This window comes from Eretmochelys imbricata, chromosome 9 (assembly GCF_965152235.1).
Source record: "Eretmochelys imbricata isolate rEreImb1 chromosome 9, rEreImb1.hap1, whole genome shotgun sequence".
In the NCBI taxonomy this organism is placed as follows: domain Eukaryota; kingdom Metazoa; phylum Chordata; order Testudines; family Cheloniidae; genus Eretmochelys; species Eretmochelys imbricata.
The window spans coordinates 23,147,508-23,168,401 of NC_135580.1; the positions used below are offsets into that span (position 1 = coordinate 23,147,508).

The 20,894-nt window shown below is 45.0% G+C and overlaps 1 protein-coding gene across 1 annotated transcript; it reads left to right on the top strand.

Moving 5' to 3' along the window:
• The first annotated feature begins 2,677 nt into the window (after positions 1–2,677).
• RARRES1 (retinoic acid receptor responder 1) lies at positions 2,678–19,485 on the top strand. The gene is made up of 6 exons (XM_077827103.1): positions 2,678–3,115; positions 13,610–13,672; positions 14,530–14,704; positions 15,437–15,573; positions 18,732–18,794; positions 18,880–19,485. The coding sequence occupies exons 1-6, from the start codon at positions 2,891–2,893 to the stop codon at positions 19,042–19,044; spliced, it is 828 nt and encodes a 275-aa protein (XP_077683229.1). The 5' UTR covers positions 2,678–2,890; the 3' UTR covers positions 19,045–19,485.
• The last annotated feature ends 1,409 nt before the right edge of the window (positions 19,486–20,894 follow it).

Consider the following 20,894-nt stretch of genomic DNA (forward strand, 5'->3'; position numbering starts at 1 on the left):
GGCTGCAACTGGAAGAGGGGACACACTGGGGATCAGAAGGGAAGGCAGAGTGAGAAAGGGATGGAACAGTGCAATATCAGTGGGTTTTATTTGTCTGAATGCCACATGGAAAATACTTCCATTTTGCACAGTATCATTTCACATACACAGGTTTCAGAGAAGCAGCCGTGTTAGTCTCTATTCGCAAAAATAAAACTAACAAAAAAAAATTTGCATAAGCTCAAATAAATTTGTTAGTCTCTAAGGTGCCACAAGTACTCCTTTTCATTTCACATACACATATCTCACTTTAGCACGATTTTGATAAAATGACTGTTCTTTCACCAAAAACATCCCAAAAGTGCACATTTTTGCAGGTTTGGATTGTAAAAGCCATCTTTGCTTATAAAATTTTCCCCCAGGAACATGCCAGTTTGGTTTGGGGGGGAAGTGCTATTTTCTTGAAAAATTTTCGAGTTTGTAACAAAATGTTTGCAGGACATGTACTTGTGGGGGGGACACAGTGGTGAGAAGAGGAGGTTTAAGAAGAGATGCAAGAAATGGGATTAGGAAGGCTTCAAAGAATATATAGATTTACCGTTGCAAAATAAAAATAAAATGCTGAAAAGTCCTCTGCTGTATATGAGTATTTCATGTTTGCATGCTTCAGCTGTGTGTGAGTGGGACATACTTGCCACAAGCCGTCTAAGTGACTTTCCACAGGATCAGAGCCATTTTTATTTAGCTTTGGAAGATGCAGATCTAACGCTCACCTGATGTTGGTTTTTTGGGTCTATTTGCTATCTTGTGATTATTTATATCTACTGTGGTCTTTGACATTAACTTTAGTTTTGAGCAAGGCAATTGATCACCTCTCCAACAGCATTTGCACTTTTGAGTCACATTCTCGTATTGAAGGATTTCTATATTCCACGGTATTTCTTCCAAGCCGCCTCTTACGCACAGGAGGACCTACCCATAAACATCTGCAAAACCACCTCATTGTTCTCTTGCTAATACCTCCTAAAGACTTTGCTGTGATGCTTACAAAAAACTCAACAAGGGTTAGGCATTGGGTGTTAATGACTGCCACTTCTCATGCTGACTAGACTTGTCTCCTTACCTGGTGCTCTCCCAGGACCAGCTCTAGGCACCAGCAAAGCAAGCACGTACCTGGGGTGGCACAATTCCAGGGGCGGCATTCCGGCCACCCCCTTTTTTTTTTTTTTTGCTTGGGCAGTTGCATTCTCGGAGCTTGGGGGGGGCGGCACATTTTTTGCTTGGGGAGGCAAAAAACCTAGAGCCGGCCCTGTGCTCTCCCCACCGGTTTGTTAAAGCCACCTGTTGTCTCCTATTTTATACTCTGATTATAATTTCTTCAGAGCTGGACAAGGCCCATCTTTCTGTTATATGTCTGTACCGTGCCTGGCACAATGAGGGTCTCATCCCTGATTGGGGCTCCTATGCACTACAGCTGTACAAATAGTAATAGTAACTTTAAGAGAGGGAATCTTCCCTCCAAACCCTTGCCTTCTCTAGTAACCAACACTGGAAGCCTGCTGGTGCCAGGGTATTGACCTGATTTTCAGTGGAGCTAAATGCTCAGAACTTTGAACGCCAGTAGATGCTCTGCCCCTCGGGAAATCAGACCAAAAAGTGTTCATAAACATGGGTTTTACTTTTTTCCCCATTGTCACACAAGACTTTTGAATTCCTTATTTATAAACCATAGTCCATGATTGTCCAATGCCTCTTTTATTACACTGTGGTTCATTTTTGTCTGGTTTTATCTGGTGCCGTACAGCTGTGTGTTGCCACAACTGAGCCTGCAAGGCTTTTAGTGTTCCATGTTTCCTGTGTTGTTTGACTAATGGTCTGTGGCAACTCCTATTTCCTTGGGAACAAGACTGCTCCCAGACTCAGGGAAGCGTGCCGTGGATTTGCTTTCCCCTTGGCATGTGTAATTCCTCCTCTGTTTAAATCCAGGACTGTGCAGATTCCTCATTCATACTCATCACAAGCTTTGACAGGTCTAGATTTACACTCAGCCAGACTCCTGGGGATCTCAAACACTGTGTGTAAGACACTTTGGTCGGAAGGAATGAAAACGTTAACCTAACAAAATTGGATGCAGGGTAGTTGTAGCCCGGTCAGTCACAGGATATTAGAGAGACAAGGTGGGTGAGGCGATATCTCTTCTTGGAGAAGTTGGTGCAATAAAAGATATTACCTCACCCACTTGTCTCTTTAACCTACCAAGGTGTCTGTGGCTCATCAAAAGATATGAGACAATTGTGAGGGAGAAAGAGACTAGCCAGAGAGTGAGAATAGAAGAGGAAAGGCTGTGGGAACTCTACAGAGCACCAGGGCTGGCTTCCATGAGCTGCTCTCTTACCTCCCAGCACCCGAAAGCCTTTGGGAGTGCAAACTGGGCGAGTTGAGATCTGCCTCCCTCCCAAGCAGGCTGGGCGCTCTGGGGGTGAAGGCTGAGCAGAGGAAGGAAAGGGGGAAGAATGAGAGGCAGAAGGCAGGGAGGAGAGAAAAGGAGGGAGGGTTGGAGGAGAGACAGAGAAGAGGCAAGAAACAGGGGAAGGGGTTAAGGTGAAGGGGAGAAGGAGAAAGGTTCTGGGGGCAAGGAGAGAGGGACAGGCGGGAGGACTCAAGGAAGGAGCTCGGGCAGCAGGGAAGGAAAGGGAGGGAGGCCGGGGGCGGGAAAAGGGGAAGGCAAGAAGTCGCCACCGGAGACTGGACGGAGCCTCCTTGGTGGTGCTCGAGCGCTTCCCGGCACTGACAGCCGGGGCAGGAGGGGCGGGGAGCCGGCCCTACCCTCACTATTTGTACTGGCGCTTGCGGGCTCAGTGCGGAGCAGCTTCTGGACGCGCAGCACCTCGAGCAGCCGGCATCGCTGAGCATGCAGCGGCGAAGCGCAGCCCGGCTCGGCCCCCTTCTGCTCCTGCTCCTGCTGCCTCTGGCGTGGGGTGAGGGCCCCTCGCCGCCGCGGGCAGACCGAGAGCTGCAAATCTCCAACCGCCTGGCCGGGCAGGCGGCCCGGGTGGCGCTGCACTATCTCAACTACCGCCTGGCGTCGCCCAGCGCGCTGCGGGCGCTGGGACAGGTCCGGAAAGCCACGCTCAAGGTAAGGGACGGCCGGCAGCGCGGCGCGCCGAGCCGGGGAGCGTCGGGTACCGCACCGAGCAAAGCGCAGCGTTCGGGTACCGCACCGAGCACAGGGCAGAGCCCCGAGCTGGGGAGTGCCCGGGTACCGCACCGAGCACAGGTCAGCGCCCCGAGCTGGGGAGTGCCCGGGTACCGCACCGAGCACAGGGCAGCGCCCCGAGCTGGGGAGTGCCCGGGTACCGCACCGAGCACAGGGCAGCGCCCCGAGCTGGGGAGTGCCCGGGTACCGCACCGAGCACAGGGCAGAGCCCCGAGCCCTCTTGTTCCCTGGGTACCGCACCGAGTAAAGGGCAACTCCAGAGCCTGCTGGTGCCTGGGTACTGCACAGAACAAAGGGCAGAGCCCCCAGCCGGGGAGTATCCAGGTACCGCCCGGAGCAAAGGGCAGTGCCCCGAGCCCGCTGGTGCCCGGGTGCCGCACCGAGCAAAGGGCAATGCCCCGAGCCCGCTGGTGCCCGGGTGCCGCACCGAGCAAAGGGCAGTGCCCCGAGCCCGTTGGTGCCCGGGTGCCGCACCGAGCAAAGGGCAATGCCCCGAGCCCGCTGGTGCCCGGGTGCCGCACCGAGCAAAGGGCAGTGCCCCGAGCCCGCTGGTGCCCGGGTGCCGCACCGAGCAAAGGGCAATGCCCCGAGCCCGCTGGTGCCCGGGTGCCACACCGAGCAAAGGGCAATGCCCCGAGCCCGTTGGTGCCCGGGTGCCGCACCGAGCAAAGGGCAATGCCCCGAGCCCGCTGGTGCCCGGGTGCCGCACCGAGCAAAGGGCAGTGCCCCGAGCCCGCTGGTGCCCGGGTGCCGCACCGAGCAAAGGGCAGTGCCCCGAGCCCGCTGGTGCCCGGGTGCCGCACCGAGCAAAGGGCAGTGCCCCGAGACCACTGGTGCCCGGGTGCCGCACCGAGCAAAGGGCAATGCCGGAGCCCGCTGGTGCCCGGGTGCCGCACCGAGCAAAGGGCAGTGCCCCGAGCCCGCTGGTGCCCGGGTGCCGCACCGAGCAAAGGGCAATGCCGGAGCCCGCTGGTGCCTGGGTGCCGCACCGAGCAAAGGGCAATGCCCTGAGCCCGCTGGTGCCCGGGTGCCGCTCCGAGCAAAGGGCAATGCCGGAGCCCACTGGTGCCCGGGTGCCGCACCGAGCACAGGGCAGTGCCCCCGAGCCCGCTGGTGCCCGGGTGCCGCACCGAGCAAAGGACAATGCCGGAGCCCGCTAGTGCCCGGGTGCCACACCGAGCAAAGGGCAATGCCGGAGCCCGCTGGTGCCCGGGTGCCGCACCGAGCAAAGGGCAATGCCCCGAGCCCGCTGGTGCCCGGGTGCCGCACCGAGCAAAAGGCAATGCCCCGAGCCCGCTGGTGCCCGGGTGCCGCACCGAGCAAAGGGCAATGCCGGAGCCCGGGTACTGCACTGAGCAAAAGGCAGAGCCCTGACCCAGGGAGTGCCTGGGTACTGCACCGAGCCCACATACCACACCGAGCAAAGGGCAGTGCCTGGAGCCTGCTGGTGCCTGGGCAACGCACAGAGTAAAGGGCAATGCCCAACTCTGGAGCCCACTTGTTCCCTGGTAACACACCGAGCAAAGGGTATTACACAGAGTTTGCTGGTGCTCAGGGTAACACACAGAGCAAAAGGCCATGCCGCTAGCCCACTTGTTCCCTGGATAATGCACAGAGAAAAAGGCATTGCACCGAGTGTGTGGTACTGGGATAATGCACACAGCAAAGAGTAATACACTGAGCCCACTTGCAAATAGCACAGTGCACACATTTCAGACCCTGACACCTCAGCGGTTTTCATAGGGAGACGATGGAGAAAGACTTGGATTTAGTATTCTTGTGTGTCAGGGGCTGGATGGTGTAAAGGAGACAAGCAAAGGGAGACAGGAGGGCCGGAGGAACCACTTCCAAAGGAAAGGTGAAAGAAGGGTTGTGAGAGGGACCAATAAACCCCCCTCAAATGTGCCCACTAGTACTTCCAAGCAGCAAATTTTCTAATAAATTACGAATTACACTCCTGGCCACGGGCTCCTGAGCAAGCTGCTAGAATAGCAGCCGTTTCCCAAATGGTCAGTGCTAGCCCCTGAATATGTCTAGAAGCACTTCAGCAGCCAGTGCATACAGAGTTAAACTATTCATCAACTCTCTGCGACCAAACCAGCCCATAAAAACAAAGGCAGGCAGTCTACTACACACTTCATTAACATTAAAACAGCTCTTGAAATGCCCTGGTCCCTAGTGAAATAGTCTATTTGTCACGGCAACTGTGAATTCTCTTCAGATTTAGCAAACCTCATGCTAATTTTTATGCTAACGCTTAATTTTTAACAAAAAAAAAAATACCTAAACTGCTTCCAAACTCCATGTTTCCAAAGAATTTTCTGCTGGAAAGTACAATGGCCTCTTGTGTTGCTTCAATCTTCATCTTGCAAACATAGAATACTAAGGCTGCTAAATGAGTAACTGCACTGGCAGAAAGGGTTTACAGTGTATATGTGATTATAGTATCTTTTGCTATGACTGCAAGAAAGAAATCATCTACTTCCTTAAACTTGTAGAGTTTAGATTACATTTTGGATTAAATGAACAATTTCAGTGTCCTGTAAGAGAATAAAAGGTGCAACAAAGGAGAACACCTATTGCCCTATGGCCATTAATCGTACTGAAATCAATGGTGTCTGATAGAAATGGCCATAGCCCCTGGGCGTGCTTTTACATTCTAGCATGTTATGGGCTAACCAAGAAATCTAGGTCAGTGCTTCCAGCCTTAGCTCTTATTTCTTCATTTATGTTACACAGATATTACCTTGGTGTCAGCCTCTTCTGGAACATACATAAAATGACATTTTGCACACAACGAAAGTCCTATGCTTAAAGCTAATGGAAGGCGAGCAGAGTGACTCTTCAGTGTAACACGTTTGTGCCTTGAAAGAAATCTAAAGTCAAGGGGTGGGTATGTGGTAGGATTTTAGATCATCTGAAATTAAATTGGTGCTGGTTCTTGGCAGCTTTCAAGACTTTGTAAATAGGCTGGGACAATCCTCAAGCTACCATATAGCTCAAAACACTAACCGTCCTATGTGCCTTACATTTTTACCTCTTGATGCTGTTTCTTAGTTGCCAATCATAAAACAGACAGGCCTAAGAGAGCATGCAGACAGGTTAAAGGTTCCAGCTCTGGGACTCTGTCAAAAGCAAGGTTTTGAAATTGACAAAGTTTGGTCTGAGGCCACTATGTTGAGAGAAACCAGTGCTTTGCAAACACAGGTATGTTTCATTCCCCTCGGTGGGTCATCTTTTCCTTCCTAGAGGCTGGCCACAGCCTGAATCACTTCAGGTTTAAAATTCTGCCCTCACAATCCACCATATCACGTACAACACTGAAGCAATACCCAAAAACACTGACACGCAGGAGCAGCTTTGAGTGGATTTTACAGAGAATCTCTCTAGCCCACCTGTCCAGAGAAAAGCAAATTAATAAGGAGACATGTAAACAGGGCTAATACATTCTAATACACTTAGTTAAATGACCTCCCTGCTTCTTTTGATAGCAATATTTGTAACAGAATTTGATATGGATACACTAAGTTATGAATGAATTCATGTTATGAATTAATTGATTTCCTACTTAAAAACCTTGAAATCTTATCTCTATTTCATTTTGTGCTCCTGGCTTAAACAAACACTTAAGTAGTTTATGTCCAAAATATAGTAGAAAAAAGTTTTATAAAACCTATGATTAGATTCCAGCCCCGCCCCATAATTTTAGAAAGTTGTATTTGAATGGGAAAAGAGAAACTGACAACAAAGGTAAAACTTCCTAATCTTTTGACCAAGCTGTAGCACTTGCTCAGATTCCAGTGTCATGCATTATTAGAGCGTTCTAAGGGTTGAGCTGTCTCTCCAGAAATGTATCAGGATGCTGAACAGTATAATTGCCTATGTTAGAAATCTTTACTCTAAATGAAAGACAACGGAAGAAAAGTTAACTCTTTAGGGGCGACAAAGAAACATACATTTCCTGGCCCGAGAAGAACAAGTATTTTTTAATTTTCTTACAATTATAAGAATGATGATCATTGTGTATCACTGATACTTTGTTTTAATTAAGTCTGGGCCTGATCCAGAACCCACTGAAGTCAGTGCAAAGATTGGGGGAAACCTGGGGCCAGTATTATGCCCCTTTCACCTTCTGTTCCCATAGTTGCTGCTGCCATTATTGCTGGCTGCTCCTTCCCAGCGGGGAGTCAGCCGTGGGAGCAGTGTGACAGAGCCAGGAGTAACAGTTGCTGGCTATCCCCACACAGCCCAGCAGGACACTTGACATCTCAGTTAGTTTGCAGGGATAATGACAGGGCTGGTAGATGTATGTCTGTCACACAAGGTGCATGATACTTGGCAATCCTGTCTAGAACCTTTCTAAAGCAGCTATTCTAGTATACTGAGAACTGAAAATCTATCATGGAAGTTGGATGAAGTTTATCCCAACAATAAGCTAGGTATCCGTCAGCCCAGACATTCAGCAGAGAAATGTCAACTTAAACCGTTAAATTATTTTCTTTCCTCTTCTGAAATCCTCCAGAGACTTCCTGGTTGGCTGACAATAACCCAGCATACATTGTTTGATGTCCTATATCCTGGAGGTCTCATTTAGACCCATGGACTTGGGGGTCATGTAATAATGCATTCTGGGATATCATCTGCTAACCTTGAAGTGAGAGTGAAAGTGAAGACAGTGAAAATCTTTTCATAGAAGGCAGGAAAGGAAGAATTTTAAAAAGGCTAGTTAAATAAAAACTTATTTCTGTGCCAGATGCTGCCCCCATTGTGTTGATAGGGAAATCTTTCAACACATCTTTCTTTACTTAAGTCAGTTTGTACTTTAGCTTTGCAGCTCACCCTTGAAAATTTTCTAAAAACCCATGTACCAGATGGCATAGTTACAAATAAAGAGATTACATCCATTTCAAAGAAGCATATAATTCCATATTTACATGATAACAGATATATACAAAATTATGATAGATTTTATTTCTTTCATTAATATTTATTTTAAACAAGTAAAATGAAACTACTGCAGCTTTTGTCATGAAATTTGTTTGTCATACTTAAAGTTATCTCAGTAATAATAATACAATGAAAATGTTTCTCAAGAGACAGAAAGGGATGAGGCCACCATTAAGGAGAAGCATCGTGGAAGGAAAAACACAGCATTTATTATATGACTTAGGACATTTCTGATAGGGAAGTTTTGGATTAGCTACATAGTGGCTACTGCAAGTATTTTAAGCCTCAAAGCATGCAGGCAGACTGCTGCATCTCTGCAAGGCTGCAGTGACTTTAATGAGGCTCCCCAAGGGTTCAGAAGTCCCCCCCACTCACTGTCAATGGCAGTCTCAAACCCCTATTTCTTCTATTTTAAAAGTATTATAATCCCCTTGGTGGTAATTATTTCATGTTAACTGTGTTAACACAGGACCCTAAAATATTTTTTCTGCTATGGCAATATATGGAAATAATTCCCTGTGTCCCTTTAAGGCTAAATTGCAAGCTGACATAGGGCCCATCTCTCCTTAGTGCTGAGTGCCTCCCACAGGGTGCTCAATCCCTCCCAATACTGGGTCTTGGTTTCTATGCCACAAACACTTATAACACCTTCGTAAGTCGCTCATAAAACTCCAGGCAGCTACTTTGTTACTATACTAAGAATGCCTGTTCATTTAATAGCCTTTGTCATTTTGCTTGATGGTTGAGTAGATCAAAAGGACAACACATTGTCAGCTAGGGCTCAAAGTGGAAGGGAAAAAGAAAAGAAAAGCAGATTATGAGGGTCAACATTCAGTCTCCCTGCCCTCTGAGGCCAAACAAGCTATTTTAAAGTTGTGTACGTGGCTAATCCACTGTCGCCTCTTATCTGAAATATATAACCACATGTATATACATAGGACAGATGCCAGACCCACAGCTTTGCTCTCCTAGTAAACTTTTACAAACATTTGATAGTAATAGCTGCCTGGAGAAAAAAAAGTGTGTGTGTGTGTGTGTGTGTGTGTGTGTGTGTAAGGAGAGCCAAGTTTGGATAAGTAAAATATGTGCACACCTGCTCAAGGTTCTAACCTCTAACACTGTACAAACAGCCAGAATTCTTTTCACTGTTCACTTGGGGAGGATCACATGCAAAACAAATATAAGATTAACAAATTGTAGTAATTTTTGCTATCATACAGTAATTTACCTTTACATTTAAACACACACATTTGGTAAACAACTAGCACTCTCAAATAAAATAATTAGGCACTGCAATATAGACAACCCCTTAAGGGAAAATCTGTATGACAACATCCAAATAGATTCATTTGGTTTGATTTTCTTATAATTGATTTTATCAAAGAAAAATGTGCAAACATGCCAGCCATTTAACTGATGCAAAATATTAATTTACAAGCAAGACTTCAACAGATAACTAATTTGTAAACACCCTTTACCTGTGTATGTTCACTAGCTCCCAAATCATTCAAACTCCCTGCTTGCAAAAAATGAAAAAGACAAAAGTTGGTGGGAGGATAAGTGATTAACTAGCAAAGGAAGGAGCAGATCCTGCAAATACTTATTACCAGGCTTAGTACTTACTACTTTGAGTGGTACAATGGGACTATTCATGATAGCGTTTTTCAGAATCTGACCCTAAAATATTTGTTTCTGTGCAACTTGAGTGCACTTTGTCCCAGGATATTCTGTGGTTAAGCAGACCACATCAGAATTAGAGCTTGTTAGTTGAAGTGTTTCTGTAAAGATCCACTGAGGAATCTTACTGAACCATTTCAGTCAGCAATCATCATCATGAAGGACTGCAATGTTAAACCACGGTGACAAGATTTGCAGATCTGAAAATGCCACAATTTCAAATGTGTACGCTCAGACATAGGTGATGGAAATAGGGGTGCTGCAGCGCCCCCTGGCTTGAAGTGATTTCCATCATATACAGGGTTCACAGTTTGGTTCATTGGCTTTCAGCACCCCCACTTTACAAATTATTCCAGCTCCTCTGTGCTCAAATTTTCCAGTTTTCAAAAGTCTCCTGAACCTGTGTGGTAACTGTGGTACCATCGGTTATTTCTGCTCAGCAAGAATTGAATCTTTTTTGTTTCAGTCATAGCTTTTAGGAACTGAAACTTCTGATGAGATGTGAGAGTCTCTTACCTGCTAGCATCTTCAGGGATGACAGCTTCAGTCTTCACGTGTAAATCAGTGTGCAACATGACAGACATCTAAACTGTATGTCATTAAGGGAACCCCTGTAGCCTATGTTTAAAAACTCCACCTAGTCTTTCCAGCACTGATCTGAAGATGTGAGTTTCATTCTTTTGAATCTAGACTATCAGCCTCTTCAGAACAGAATCTTAATCTGTACTACCCTGGCTTTAGAACATTCCTTAATCTAAGCTCCAAATTTTGGCATGGAATGCTGTGCCCAGTATTGTACTCCCATACCATCTTCAGACCAATGTTTTGTTTTTTCTAACTTTTCAGTAAAATATATACGCTACATGATACACACTCTGAATTAATTTTGGAGACTACACACAGCCAGGCAGAATGATTCATGGACATACTTGCATCTTTCTTCATCACCTTTCTAAGGCCCAGATCCTGCAGACTTATACATGTGCTTAATCTTATGCATCATGAGCAGAACCCGATTGATGTCAATGAGGCTACTGGTGGGTGCATAAAGTTAAGTACATACACAGTCTTCGCAGGACTGCTGCAAAGACAGCTCTTAGGCTGTATGCACTTTCAATGTGAATCAGCCTGATGTCCATATCTAACAGTTGTTTTGGAAGGTTTCTGCTTTTCTCTTTGTCAAACATGTCCTTTTTACTTATCTATCACATGAAAAACCATAATCAAATGGAAGTCTGGGTTACATTTTTAGAGAACATTATTTCTGATAAAGTGACGGAAGTAGTCTTTGCACACTCTACTTTGCTACTCTGTGATCACAGCATCCTGAGTAATAATTGATTATAATTCAGAGTGGACTCACACTAATTTGGCATTCAGTATAATGAGAAGGGAAGAATCTTCTGTCCAGTGGGCCCTAATCATCACTTCTTCCTGACAGAGATCCATCTGAAAGTCAGCCGAGGAAGAACTCACCTGGTTTCTAGGTCATTGGGAATGCAGCGACCATGTATGACTGTGCCCTGGGAATAGAACAGACAAAGGCAGACACAAAGTTGAAATTGGTTTCCATGGCCCTTCAGAATAAGCAGCAGAGTCAATGACTGTAGGTTAGCAGAAACATTTGCAGACTGCCAGGACCTTTGTAGACTTGAAGCTGCATAGATGTCTTTGGGCCGGATAGGATCCTTAGTAGCAATTTGTATTGTTCTGTAACAAATGCATATACATATTTGTGCTCCCCTGACTGCATCTGGTTTCCATTGCTCATAGCTGGGACTAAAATAGACCTATTTTCATAGTAGAAGTGGTGCTACTATTAAGTTTTGGTTTTGATAGGTTGAACAAATTGAATGGAGAAAGAACAGCAGAATTTAGTTTCACACTATGCTGATTTTTAAAGCTGGCTCAGTTGGCACAGTTTTGCTTCGAGTAGAAATGGGGCATAACTAAATTTCTGAAGCACGGAGGGAGAATCAAACATCTTTCTAAAAATATATGCACCAAATTACACCCCTTTCAACTGGTGGTAAAGCCAAGCTAGTTCAAGCTCCATGTTTAAATAAAAATGGGTCTTATGCAGTGATGAGCTGCCAAAATCTTAACAACGGGTTCCCACCTCACCCCACAAGGGGGTCGTTGCCCACCTCCGCCCCCCGGGATTCCTGCCCCATCCAACCCCCCCGTGTTCCTTGACCCCCCCCCACAACCCCTGCCCCATCCACCCCCCTCCCCGTCTGCCCCCAGAACCAGGCAGGAGGGTCTCGTGGGCCACCGTAGTGGGTGCCCACCCCACCCTTAAGAGCCAGAGGCACCTGCCAGGGGGAGTCCCAGCGGTGCTTACCTGGGGCAGCTCCCAGGAAGCATCCAGCAGGTCCCTCTGGCTCCTAGGGGCGGGGGAGTATAATTTGGGGGGGAGCAGAGGGAGCGGCTGCTCCCCCCACTGATCACATCAAAAGTGGCGCCTTAGGCGCCGACTCCACAGGGAAAATTTGGTGGGCGCAGAGCACCCACCGGCAGCCCCAGCCCCGCACTTGGCCCCAGCTCACCTCCGTCTCCTCCCCTGAACCCACTGCCCCACTCTGCTTCTCCGCCCCCTCCCCTGGCTTCCCGCGAATCAGCTGTTCGGCGGGAAGCCGGGGCGGACTGAGAAGCAAGCTGCGGCTTCCTGCTCAGGCTGAGGGTGGTGGAGGTGAGCTGGGGCGGGGAGCGGTTCCCCTGCTCCGCCCCCCTCCCCCACCTCCCCCCGATTACATGCTGCGGCGCGGGCGGCCCTCCTCGTGTCCCCCCTTCCCAGCTCACCTCCGCCTCCCTGGGCCTGAGTGGGAAGCCACGGCTTGCTTCTCAGCCCGCCCTGGCTGCCCGCGCAAACAGCTGATTCGCGGTAAGCCTGGTGGGGGGCAGAGAAGCAGAGCGGGGCGGCGCGTTCAGGAGAGGAGGCGGAGTGGAGGTGAGGTGAGCTGGGGCCGGGCGGGGAGCTGCCAGTGGTGCTCTGCACCCACTAAATTTTCCCCTTGGGTGCTCCAGGGCTGGAGCACCTGTGGAGTTGGTGCCTAAGGCGCCACTTTTGGCTGGTTACATTTAGAAGCCCTTTTAGAACCGGTTGACCCTTGCGGAACAACCGGTTCTAAAAGGGCTTCTAAATTTAACAACCGGTTCTAGCAAACTGGTGCGAACCGGCTCCAGCTCACCTCTGGTCTTATGAGCAGTGTCTGGGCATTGGTGTTAGTAATGTAGACGGTGCCTTTCTCTGTAATGCTTTATATCTAAATCTCTTAAAGAGTTTAGGATAGTAGTTATTGTGTAAGCAAATAAAACAGCCATTTATGGATCAGCTGCTGCTGCTATTGAAGTCAATGTGAATCTTTCTATTTCCATTACTGGGAGCTGGATCAGGTCCTGTGTGCTTATTCGTAGCATGGACATTATAAAACTGGTTTTAATAAGAGCAGAAATAGTCATTAGGGCACTCAGGTTATCCCCTCATCATTTCAAGTAGTACCATGCGATCTTTAATTTCAGATTGGACAGCCAAAGCAAGGCAAAAGTGACCCCAGACACCGCCTCTAATAATGCATCGCTGTCTTGTCCATAATAACGTATTTTAGTGCCCACACGGGATACAAGGATAAGCCACAGCATGGGTTTCCGTGCTATCACCTGAATACAATATTTAGCAATAACCAGTAAATATTTTAATGATGACCTACCTATGCAACCAGAACAATCTGTGCTAAAATACAATCTGAACTTCCCCTTTTATAAAGATCTTGTTTCTCTCACTTCTAGACTATCCCCGGAATTGGACATAAGTACTACCTGCAGTTCACTACAGAAGACTACAAAAGCAGCGTAAGTTTGTAATGTAAGATGGTCCTTCCTACACAAAGTACAATACTTACCCCTAAAAATACAGCTCATTTCAATGCTTTTGTGAGTGGACCCTTCATAGAGTTTATTTGGCTCAATGCCTGAGGAGGATAATCCTGACCTGGAGCTATATTGTCCCATCAAACTTTTAAGTCAAACTTCCTATTGATGTCAAAATCAATGGCACAGTATGGCCCTCATTATCCAAATGTATCTCCTGTGGTGTCCACGCTCCAAAATCTGAATACGTACTTGATGAATTTGTTGAAATTATAACCCTCACTGCACTTGCACTCCACTGGGGACTTCTCATTACTGATTTCTCCATATGCATCTGGGATTCCATTACAGGCAGATCTACACCATACAGAATGATTTTTAAAATGAATCCCTGACTCTTCTCTGAATAAAGGCCATGTTTATGATACAGGGAAAACCTGTCCAAAAGACCTCTCGTATCAGTTAATCTCCTGTTCTGAGAGAGACGATCCCGACGTATCCCCAAGGGTACCGTGGACAGCTCTGCTCCCCTATACTAGAAGACCAGCTCTGTTAAGCAACTAATTTCTGTCTGTTGCTCAGGACAGGTCTGATTGTATTTTTTCTGAACACTGTTTACTTCAAGAGATGCAAAAGCAATAACTGATAAATCATAGGTGTTTTGCCCCAATCCTCCTAACCCTATACAAATCCTATATAGTTTCACATAACATGCCGACCGTATATGCTTTGCCTCAGAGATTAACACAATGGAGTTTTTTTGTTTTGTTTTGAAAACATGATGCATGCACATAAAGACATGGAGTGAAAGATAATAGCTTTGATATTTATGTTTTTAGCAAAACGTTGGGACTTGCCTTGCTACAGTGTTCTACCTGAAGAGGAAACCTCGACCTGCCGTTAATATAAACTGCACATATACCAAAGATCAGAAGCAAACCCGAGAAGATGACTACAGCTTTTACAAAAAAATGAGGCAACAAACCAAACCACTCATTGGAAATGATATTCCCGGTACATTCCCTTTCAGTCATTATTTTAAATTTTTGTGCTAAACAGTTTTTGTAACCACTACAAAAATCAAGCAAATATGCACAAACTTCTTTTAAAGATATTTATTTTGACAATAGCAGCTTTAAAACAAAGAGATTTTAAAAAGGGGCCAACATTCCAGAAGATTTCTGAAAAAATTTGCTGGGGCTTTGCAGGATGAAGCTAGAGATACCTGTACGATTCGACGACATAATTCTGTGCAAAATTCTGCAATGAAAGACCCACTCTTTCGCTGCTTTTAGGGAAGTCATAGAGTATTAACAAGTGTCTCTGAGGCCACTGGTGTTCCCTCAACTGAGAGGAGGCACATAGGGGACTGACTAGTAGAATATTTGTATACTGGAAATAGAGTGATAATGTGCCTCAGTTATTTACCCACTCTGGATAGGCTCATCCTAACTCTTTCATCATGGAGACTGGGTTTCCCATTTCACTCTACACTGTGGGGACCCAGTGGATAATGTTGCTTGCTAAACTCAACTCCACCAGGGTCAGCACATGCTTTTGTATTTCTATAATTAGAAGAAGCTTATTATCAGTTCATTACCCTCTCCATTCAATATTGCAAAACAGACTTCGAGGAAACAGTTACTTCCTGGGAATAATCCAATGTCAGTGCAAAAGTGGTTTCCGGTGTGTCTGATGTAAAAGCAGAATTATTTTTACATCACTGTCTTTTACTTCCCCTCTCAGACAGCTATGGAAATATTGAACCAGCCTTGGAGCCAGCATGGGCTTTGGCAGTTGCTGGCAGCAGCTACCTAATGTGGGAAAAGTCAACAGAGAACTTAGGCTATTTCATGGCACAAGTCAAGAATGTGAAGCAATGGGTAAGTGAAGCTGAAATTAAATCTCCATTACAAGGTTAACACATCATCTCACAATAAGCAATACATAATAAACCAACAATCAGCAGCTCCTAAACACTATCAAATATCAGATTCATACAAGTTCTCAGTATCCAAAGTGAAAGTATTTCAATCAAAAATGACTTATTTTGTCCAAGAATTTATGCAAAAAATGTTAGTACAAAGTGTGAGCCAAATCCTGCTTGCCTTACTTATGCAAATACCTCCATTGATTTCTGTAAGACTAAACATGAGAGTGAGGATTTGACCCCGTGTTACTGTAATATGCTGACTTTATACTAACTCATTCCAGTTGTCTTTTGGCCTTTTAGCTAAGCTTAAGTATAATGCCAGTTGAATATTTGACCTGCCCTCTCTCAGGGGACTATATCTTATATCTGGAGGGTATGGAATCTGTGATCTAATAGGTTTTTTCCATCTCTAATTTCTATGATCAATATGCACAATGTGTTTAGTTTTTGGTCCTGGGTGTTTAGGGTCAGATTTTCAGAAGAAAAGGCTATGGGAAGGCTTCCCTAACTATGGGAAGATGAAAGATCCCTTTTTCAGTGGCACCCTCCAGTGGCTGATGAGGTAGAATTCTTGAACCTGGAGTAAGTCTTTATTGCCAAGTTAATTCAGATGAGCAGCATCCAGCTCTGAGCATCTTGGGTTCACCTAGCCCAGGTGTGATCAGCCAAACTGCAAAGCCATATCCAAGTTACTGTGTCCTCACTGGTGCTGCACTCCGCCATGTATATCACTGGGAGTTCTTGGGGCACATGCCATGGTTCTTTGTGCTGAAGTAAGATGAGCTGCCGTGGTTCTTTCCCAGTGAATTGTGGGAGAAACTGTCATTCCTTCTGGTTACATGGGAGAAATTGTGGGAGCGCACTGGAGGACCATCAGCACTGGAGTGATTTAGCTGATGTCATCATTTCAAAGTGAGGTTACCAGCTCAAGTGAAAGCAGCATCTGAGCTTTAACCGACAGCCCCAGCAGGGACAGCTAGCTCAGGCTGAAAACACACCACCACACTTGGGTGAGAGGGTTTTGTGTGTGGATGGAGGGGAGTTAGCAGCAAACCCCAAGTTAACTCTCCAGTGGAGACATACCCTTCAGCATCTATGGCCATAGTTAGCCATTTCAACAGGTGGTACTTGGTGTCTGCAGCTCCAGAGGCGATCCTGGCAATTACAGAACAGCAAGCCTAACTCCAGTACCAGGCAAATTGGTTGATACTATAGTAAAGAACAGACTTATCAGACACATTTATTGGGGAGAAGTCAACACAGCTTTTGTAAAGGGAAATCATGCCTCACCAATCTATTTGGAGTCTTTGAGAGGGTCAATAAACATGTGGACAAGAGTGACCCAGTGAATACAGTGTACTTGGACTTTCACAAAGCCTTTGACAAGGTCCCTCACTAAAGGCTCTTAAGCAAGGTAAGCAGTCATGGGATAAGAGGAAAGGTCCTCTCATGGACTGTTAACTGATTAAAAGACAGGAAACAAAGGGCAGGAATAAATGTTCAGTTTTCAGAATGGGGAGAGGTAAATAGTACTGTCCCCCAGGGATCTGTACTGGGCCAGTGCTGTTCAATATATTCATAACTGATGTGGAAAAAGGGGTAAACAGTGAGCTGGCAAAATTTGCAGAACATACAAAATTACTCATGATAGTTAAGTCCAGAGCAGACTGTGAAGAGTTACAAGAGGATCTCACAAGATGGGATCTAAATTAGCTTTTGCCACTCAAGAAATAGATCTTGGAGTTGTGGATAGTGCTCTGAAAACATCAGCTGAACGAGCAGCAACAGTCAAAAAAGCTAACAGAATGTTTGGAACCATTAGGAAAAGGATAGATAATGAAACAGAAAATATCATAATACCATTATATAAATCCATGGTATGCCTTGAATATTGCATACAATTCTGGTTGCCCCATCTTAAAAGAGATATATTAGAATTGGAAAAGATACAGAGAAGGGCAACAAAAATTATTAAGTGTATGGAACAGCTTCCATATGACAAGAGATTAAAAATACTGGATCTAGTCAACTTGGAAAAGAGACAATTAAGGGGGATATGACAGGTCTATAAAATCATGATTGGCTTAGCTAAAGTGAATAAGGAAGTGTTATTTACTCCTTCACATAAACACACGAACCAGGGGTCACCCAATGAAATTAATAGGCAGCAGGTTTAAAACAAACCAAAGGAAGTATTTATTTACACAACACAGTCAACCTGTGGAACTCATTGCCAGTGGATGTAGTGAAGGCCAAAACTATAATGGTGTTCAAAAGAGAAGTAAATAAGTTCATGGATGATAGGTCCATCAACAGCTATTAGCCAAGATGGTCAGGGATGCAACCCCTCACTCTGGGTAGCCCAAGCCTCTGACTGCCAGAAGCTGCGAGTGGGTAACGGGATGGATCACTCGATGTTTGCCTGTTCTGTTCATTCCCTCTGAAGCACCAGGCATTGGCCACTGTCAGAAGACAGGATTCTGGGCTAGATGGACTATTGCTCTGACCTAGTATGGCCATTATGTTCTTATGACAAGTCATGTTTAGCATCATGTCAACTATTCATGGGTAAACAAAGAGCTACGTTTTACATCATGTTTTTACCACAACTCTCAATGTCGTATTTCATCATGACCTAATTTGCTAGTAAAGAAAAACCTTCCTAGAGATAACTCAAGAACAATGGATCTTTGAGCTGGATAGATCTCAGGGATGGTGCAGCCCCACTGCTTTGGGAAGGTGACGAGTCTGGGGCTCAAGGGAGAGGACAGTAGGATATCCCCTACTATATGAGAGGAAGAAAGGGCAAGGCTGAAAGTCTCAAGGAGGGTTATGCTTTTGCTTAGGTGTGTGTTATATGCTGGTCTAGGAGGGGGCACAGGAAGTGATGGGAAAACACACAGATCCTGTTGGGTGTGTTCCTTAGTTCAGAGCTTGAGATGAAGGAGAGTCCATCCATAGCTGTGTGAAAAGCCCACACAATGAATCAGAAAGCTACAGCATGTATTAAATATCTAACTGGCCATACTAATGGAACCAGGAAGAATTGCTTCTGAACATTAGTCTCATTTTGGTTGACCCTCTTCGTTGTCTTTTGTGTGCATCCAGATAACTAAAGATGATTCGATTGACTTTGACTACTCGGTTGTACTACATGAAATTCCAACACAGGTACAAAAACACATATTGTCTGAAATCTCTTTTCATCAACAAAAAAGACAATGTAGAGATAACCTTGGTTTTGTCTGCTCTCCAGGAAATGATTTCATGCCACCTCCGTGTCATTTGGACTCCTGGTCATCCCCTGAAAGTGAAGTACTTCTGCTCGTCAGAGAATCAATGGTCAGAATCTGGAGAAGGGTCTGGAACAGAATCTGGGTCTACTAATGGAATTTTCAATGAGAAAGAAGCAAATATTTAAAAAGATTAATGTTGGCTTTTATATAAAGATTTGAAATGGAAAAAAATATTGCATTAATAGTTCCAATCAGTATTGTGATAACTCTTCTACACAAACTGTATTGCAATGAATTCGAAGCCTTTTAACTAGTCAACCTTCACCAAAAATAAATCTCTGTAGAATTTTTTAAATGAAAGAAATCACACATTATATCTATCTACCTAAAAATTTTCTTATAAAATAAATATATATACACACACACCCCTGATTTTATTTCACTAAGTTAGTTGTAACTCAGAATGTGAACAAAGTTAATATATTTGGATGAAAGTCTTGAGAAAAGTGTTAATTTTCCATCTCCATAAGAAAAATATTTGTCTACTAATTTTTTTAATTTTTGAACAGAAATATGATGTTAGCTTTTAACTTATATCTACAGTAAAATAAATACCATTACATTTGGAGGAAGTTGTGTTTTATTTTTGCATGACACTGCTGATTCATTCCTTATCCTCAGCAACTCCAAGCAATCTCCATTGTGGGCATTGGTTCCAAATCCATGGCCATTACAGGCTGCAGACCAGCCTAGGCAGCACTTCTGGAAAGAGCAACAGGCAAGGCAGAGAAAAACATTCTCTATCACAAACTAAAATAAACATAAGCCAAGAAGAAGAACCTGGTGTATTCCACTGTTCTGTGACCACAACATTTTTAGTGCACAAGCTACTCCTTGACACAAAATTGTGCTCCATTATCTAAGCTTTCATTTAAAAAAAAAAAAAAGTTTCTAGCCCTCATGGTTAGGAAGGCAACTGTAAAAATATGGACAGAGCAAAAACTGATGTAGTGTCATCTTCCTCAGCGTGCAGACAGCTTGGAACAATTTGCTTGGAGAAGTACAAATTTTTCAGAAGAAAAATGAGGCCAAAGACCCAGGATGGTCATTCCTAGTCTATTTTTGTTTACAATATGCACAGAGTTCCTGTTATTACCTTGAACAAAGATGGACAGAACAGAAAAAGCTTTGCACAGATGTATCCCCACAGCAGGTCTCCAGCAAACAGCTGTTTTCAAGTTACCCAGCTAGTACTCTCAGACTGTCTTTTCTACTGCTGCCTTTTTGCCCCATCCCAAACATATTAAAGTCCTTTTGTAAGAACATTCATAGTTTTTCACTCAAAATTCCTTGCCCTAAGCCACATGTTCTAGGTTTAGGGCAATTGGGGTGTCCCCTCACCTCCCACTCTTAAATCTATGCCAATCTATCTGGGATTGTCTTAATACCAAGGAAAACAGCATTTTTACTTATAATAAGTTAAAGGAATTCCTTGCAATAGGTGAATTACTATGGTCTAAATTCTCGGCTAAATTCTCCCAGTCAAATGTTTTAATCAGAGTCATCAAGCTCAGTCTGTATGGAGGGGGGGCAACTTAAATAACAGTATTTCAACCAGTAAGCCCAGATTCAACAAAGTATTTATTTTCAAAGCTTTGCCACTTTGTTAGAATGTTTTGGTCCTTTCTGTTGTTGCTCCCTGAGAGGACAGCTGCCTCACAAACCCATGAACAGCTGAAATTCACCCACCTGATGCAATGGACTATTCATTTACTGAAAGTAGGAGCACTGCCTCTTTTTCCATGAAAATTGAGATTGGTGACAGATACAAAGATAGAAGTGACCCCTCAAAATTCTTGAACAAACTAATGGTTACTACCCAAAGAGAAGACAATGGAGCGGTCTGGACTGTTACTGAAACTCCTTATACAGGATGTGTTACCATGTTACAGATCCAACAAAACCTGTGCAAGACACCATCCTTCCCCCACCAAACCACCAAGAAATCTATAGGGTCTGAGTCTTATTCACTCAC

What these genes read in the sequence shown, in the direction of transcription:
- RARRES1 (XM_077827103.1), top strand. Translation starts at nt 2,891, where the DNA reads ATGCAGCGGCGAAGCGCAGCCCGGCTCGGCCCCCTTCTGCTCCTGCTC. An exon ending in TCAAGAATGTGAAGCAATGG is followed by an intron (nt 15,574 to 18,731) that starts GTAAGTGAAGCT and finishes GTGTGCATCCAG; the next exon opens with ATAACTAAAGATGATTCGAT. An exon ending in TACATGAAATTCCAACACAG is followed by an intron (nt 18,795 to 18,879) that starts GTACAAAAACAC and finishes TCTGCTCTCCAG; the next exon opens with GAAATGATTTCATGCCACCT.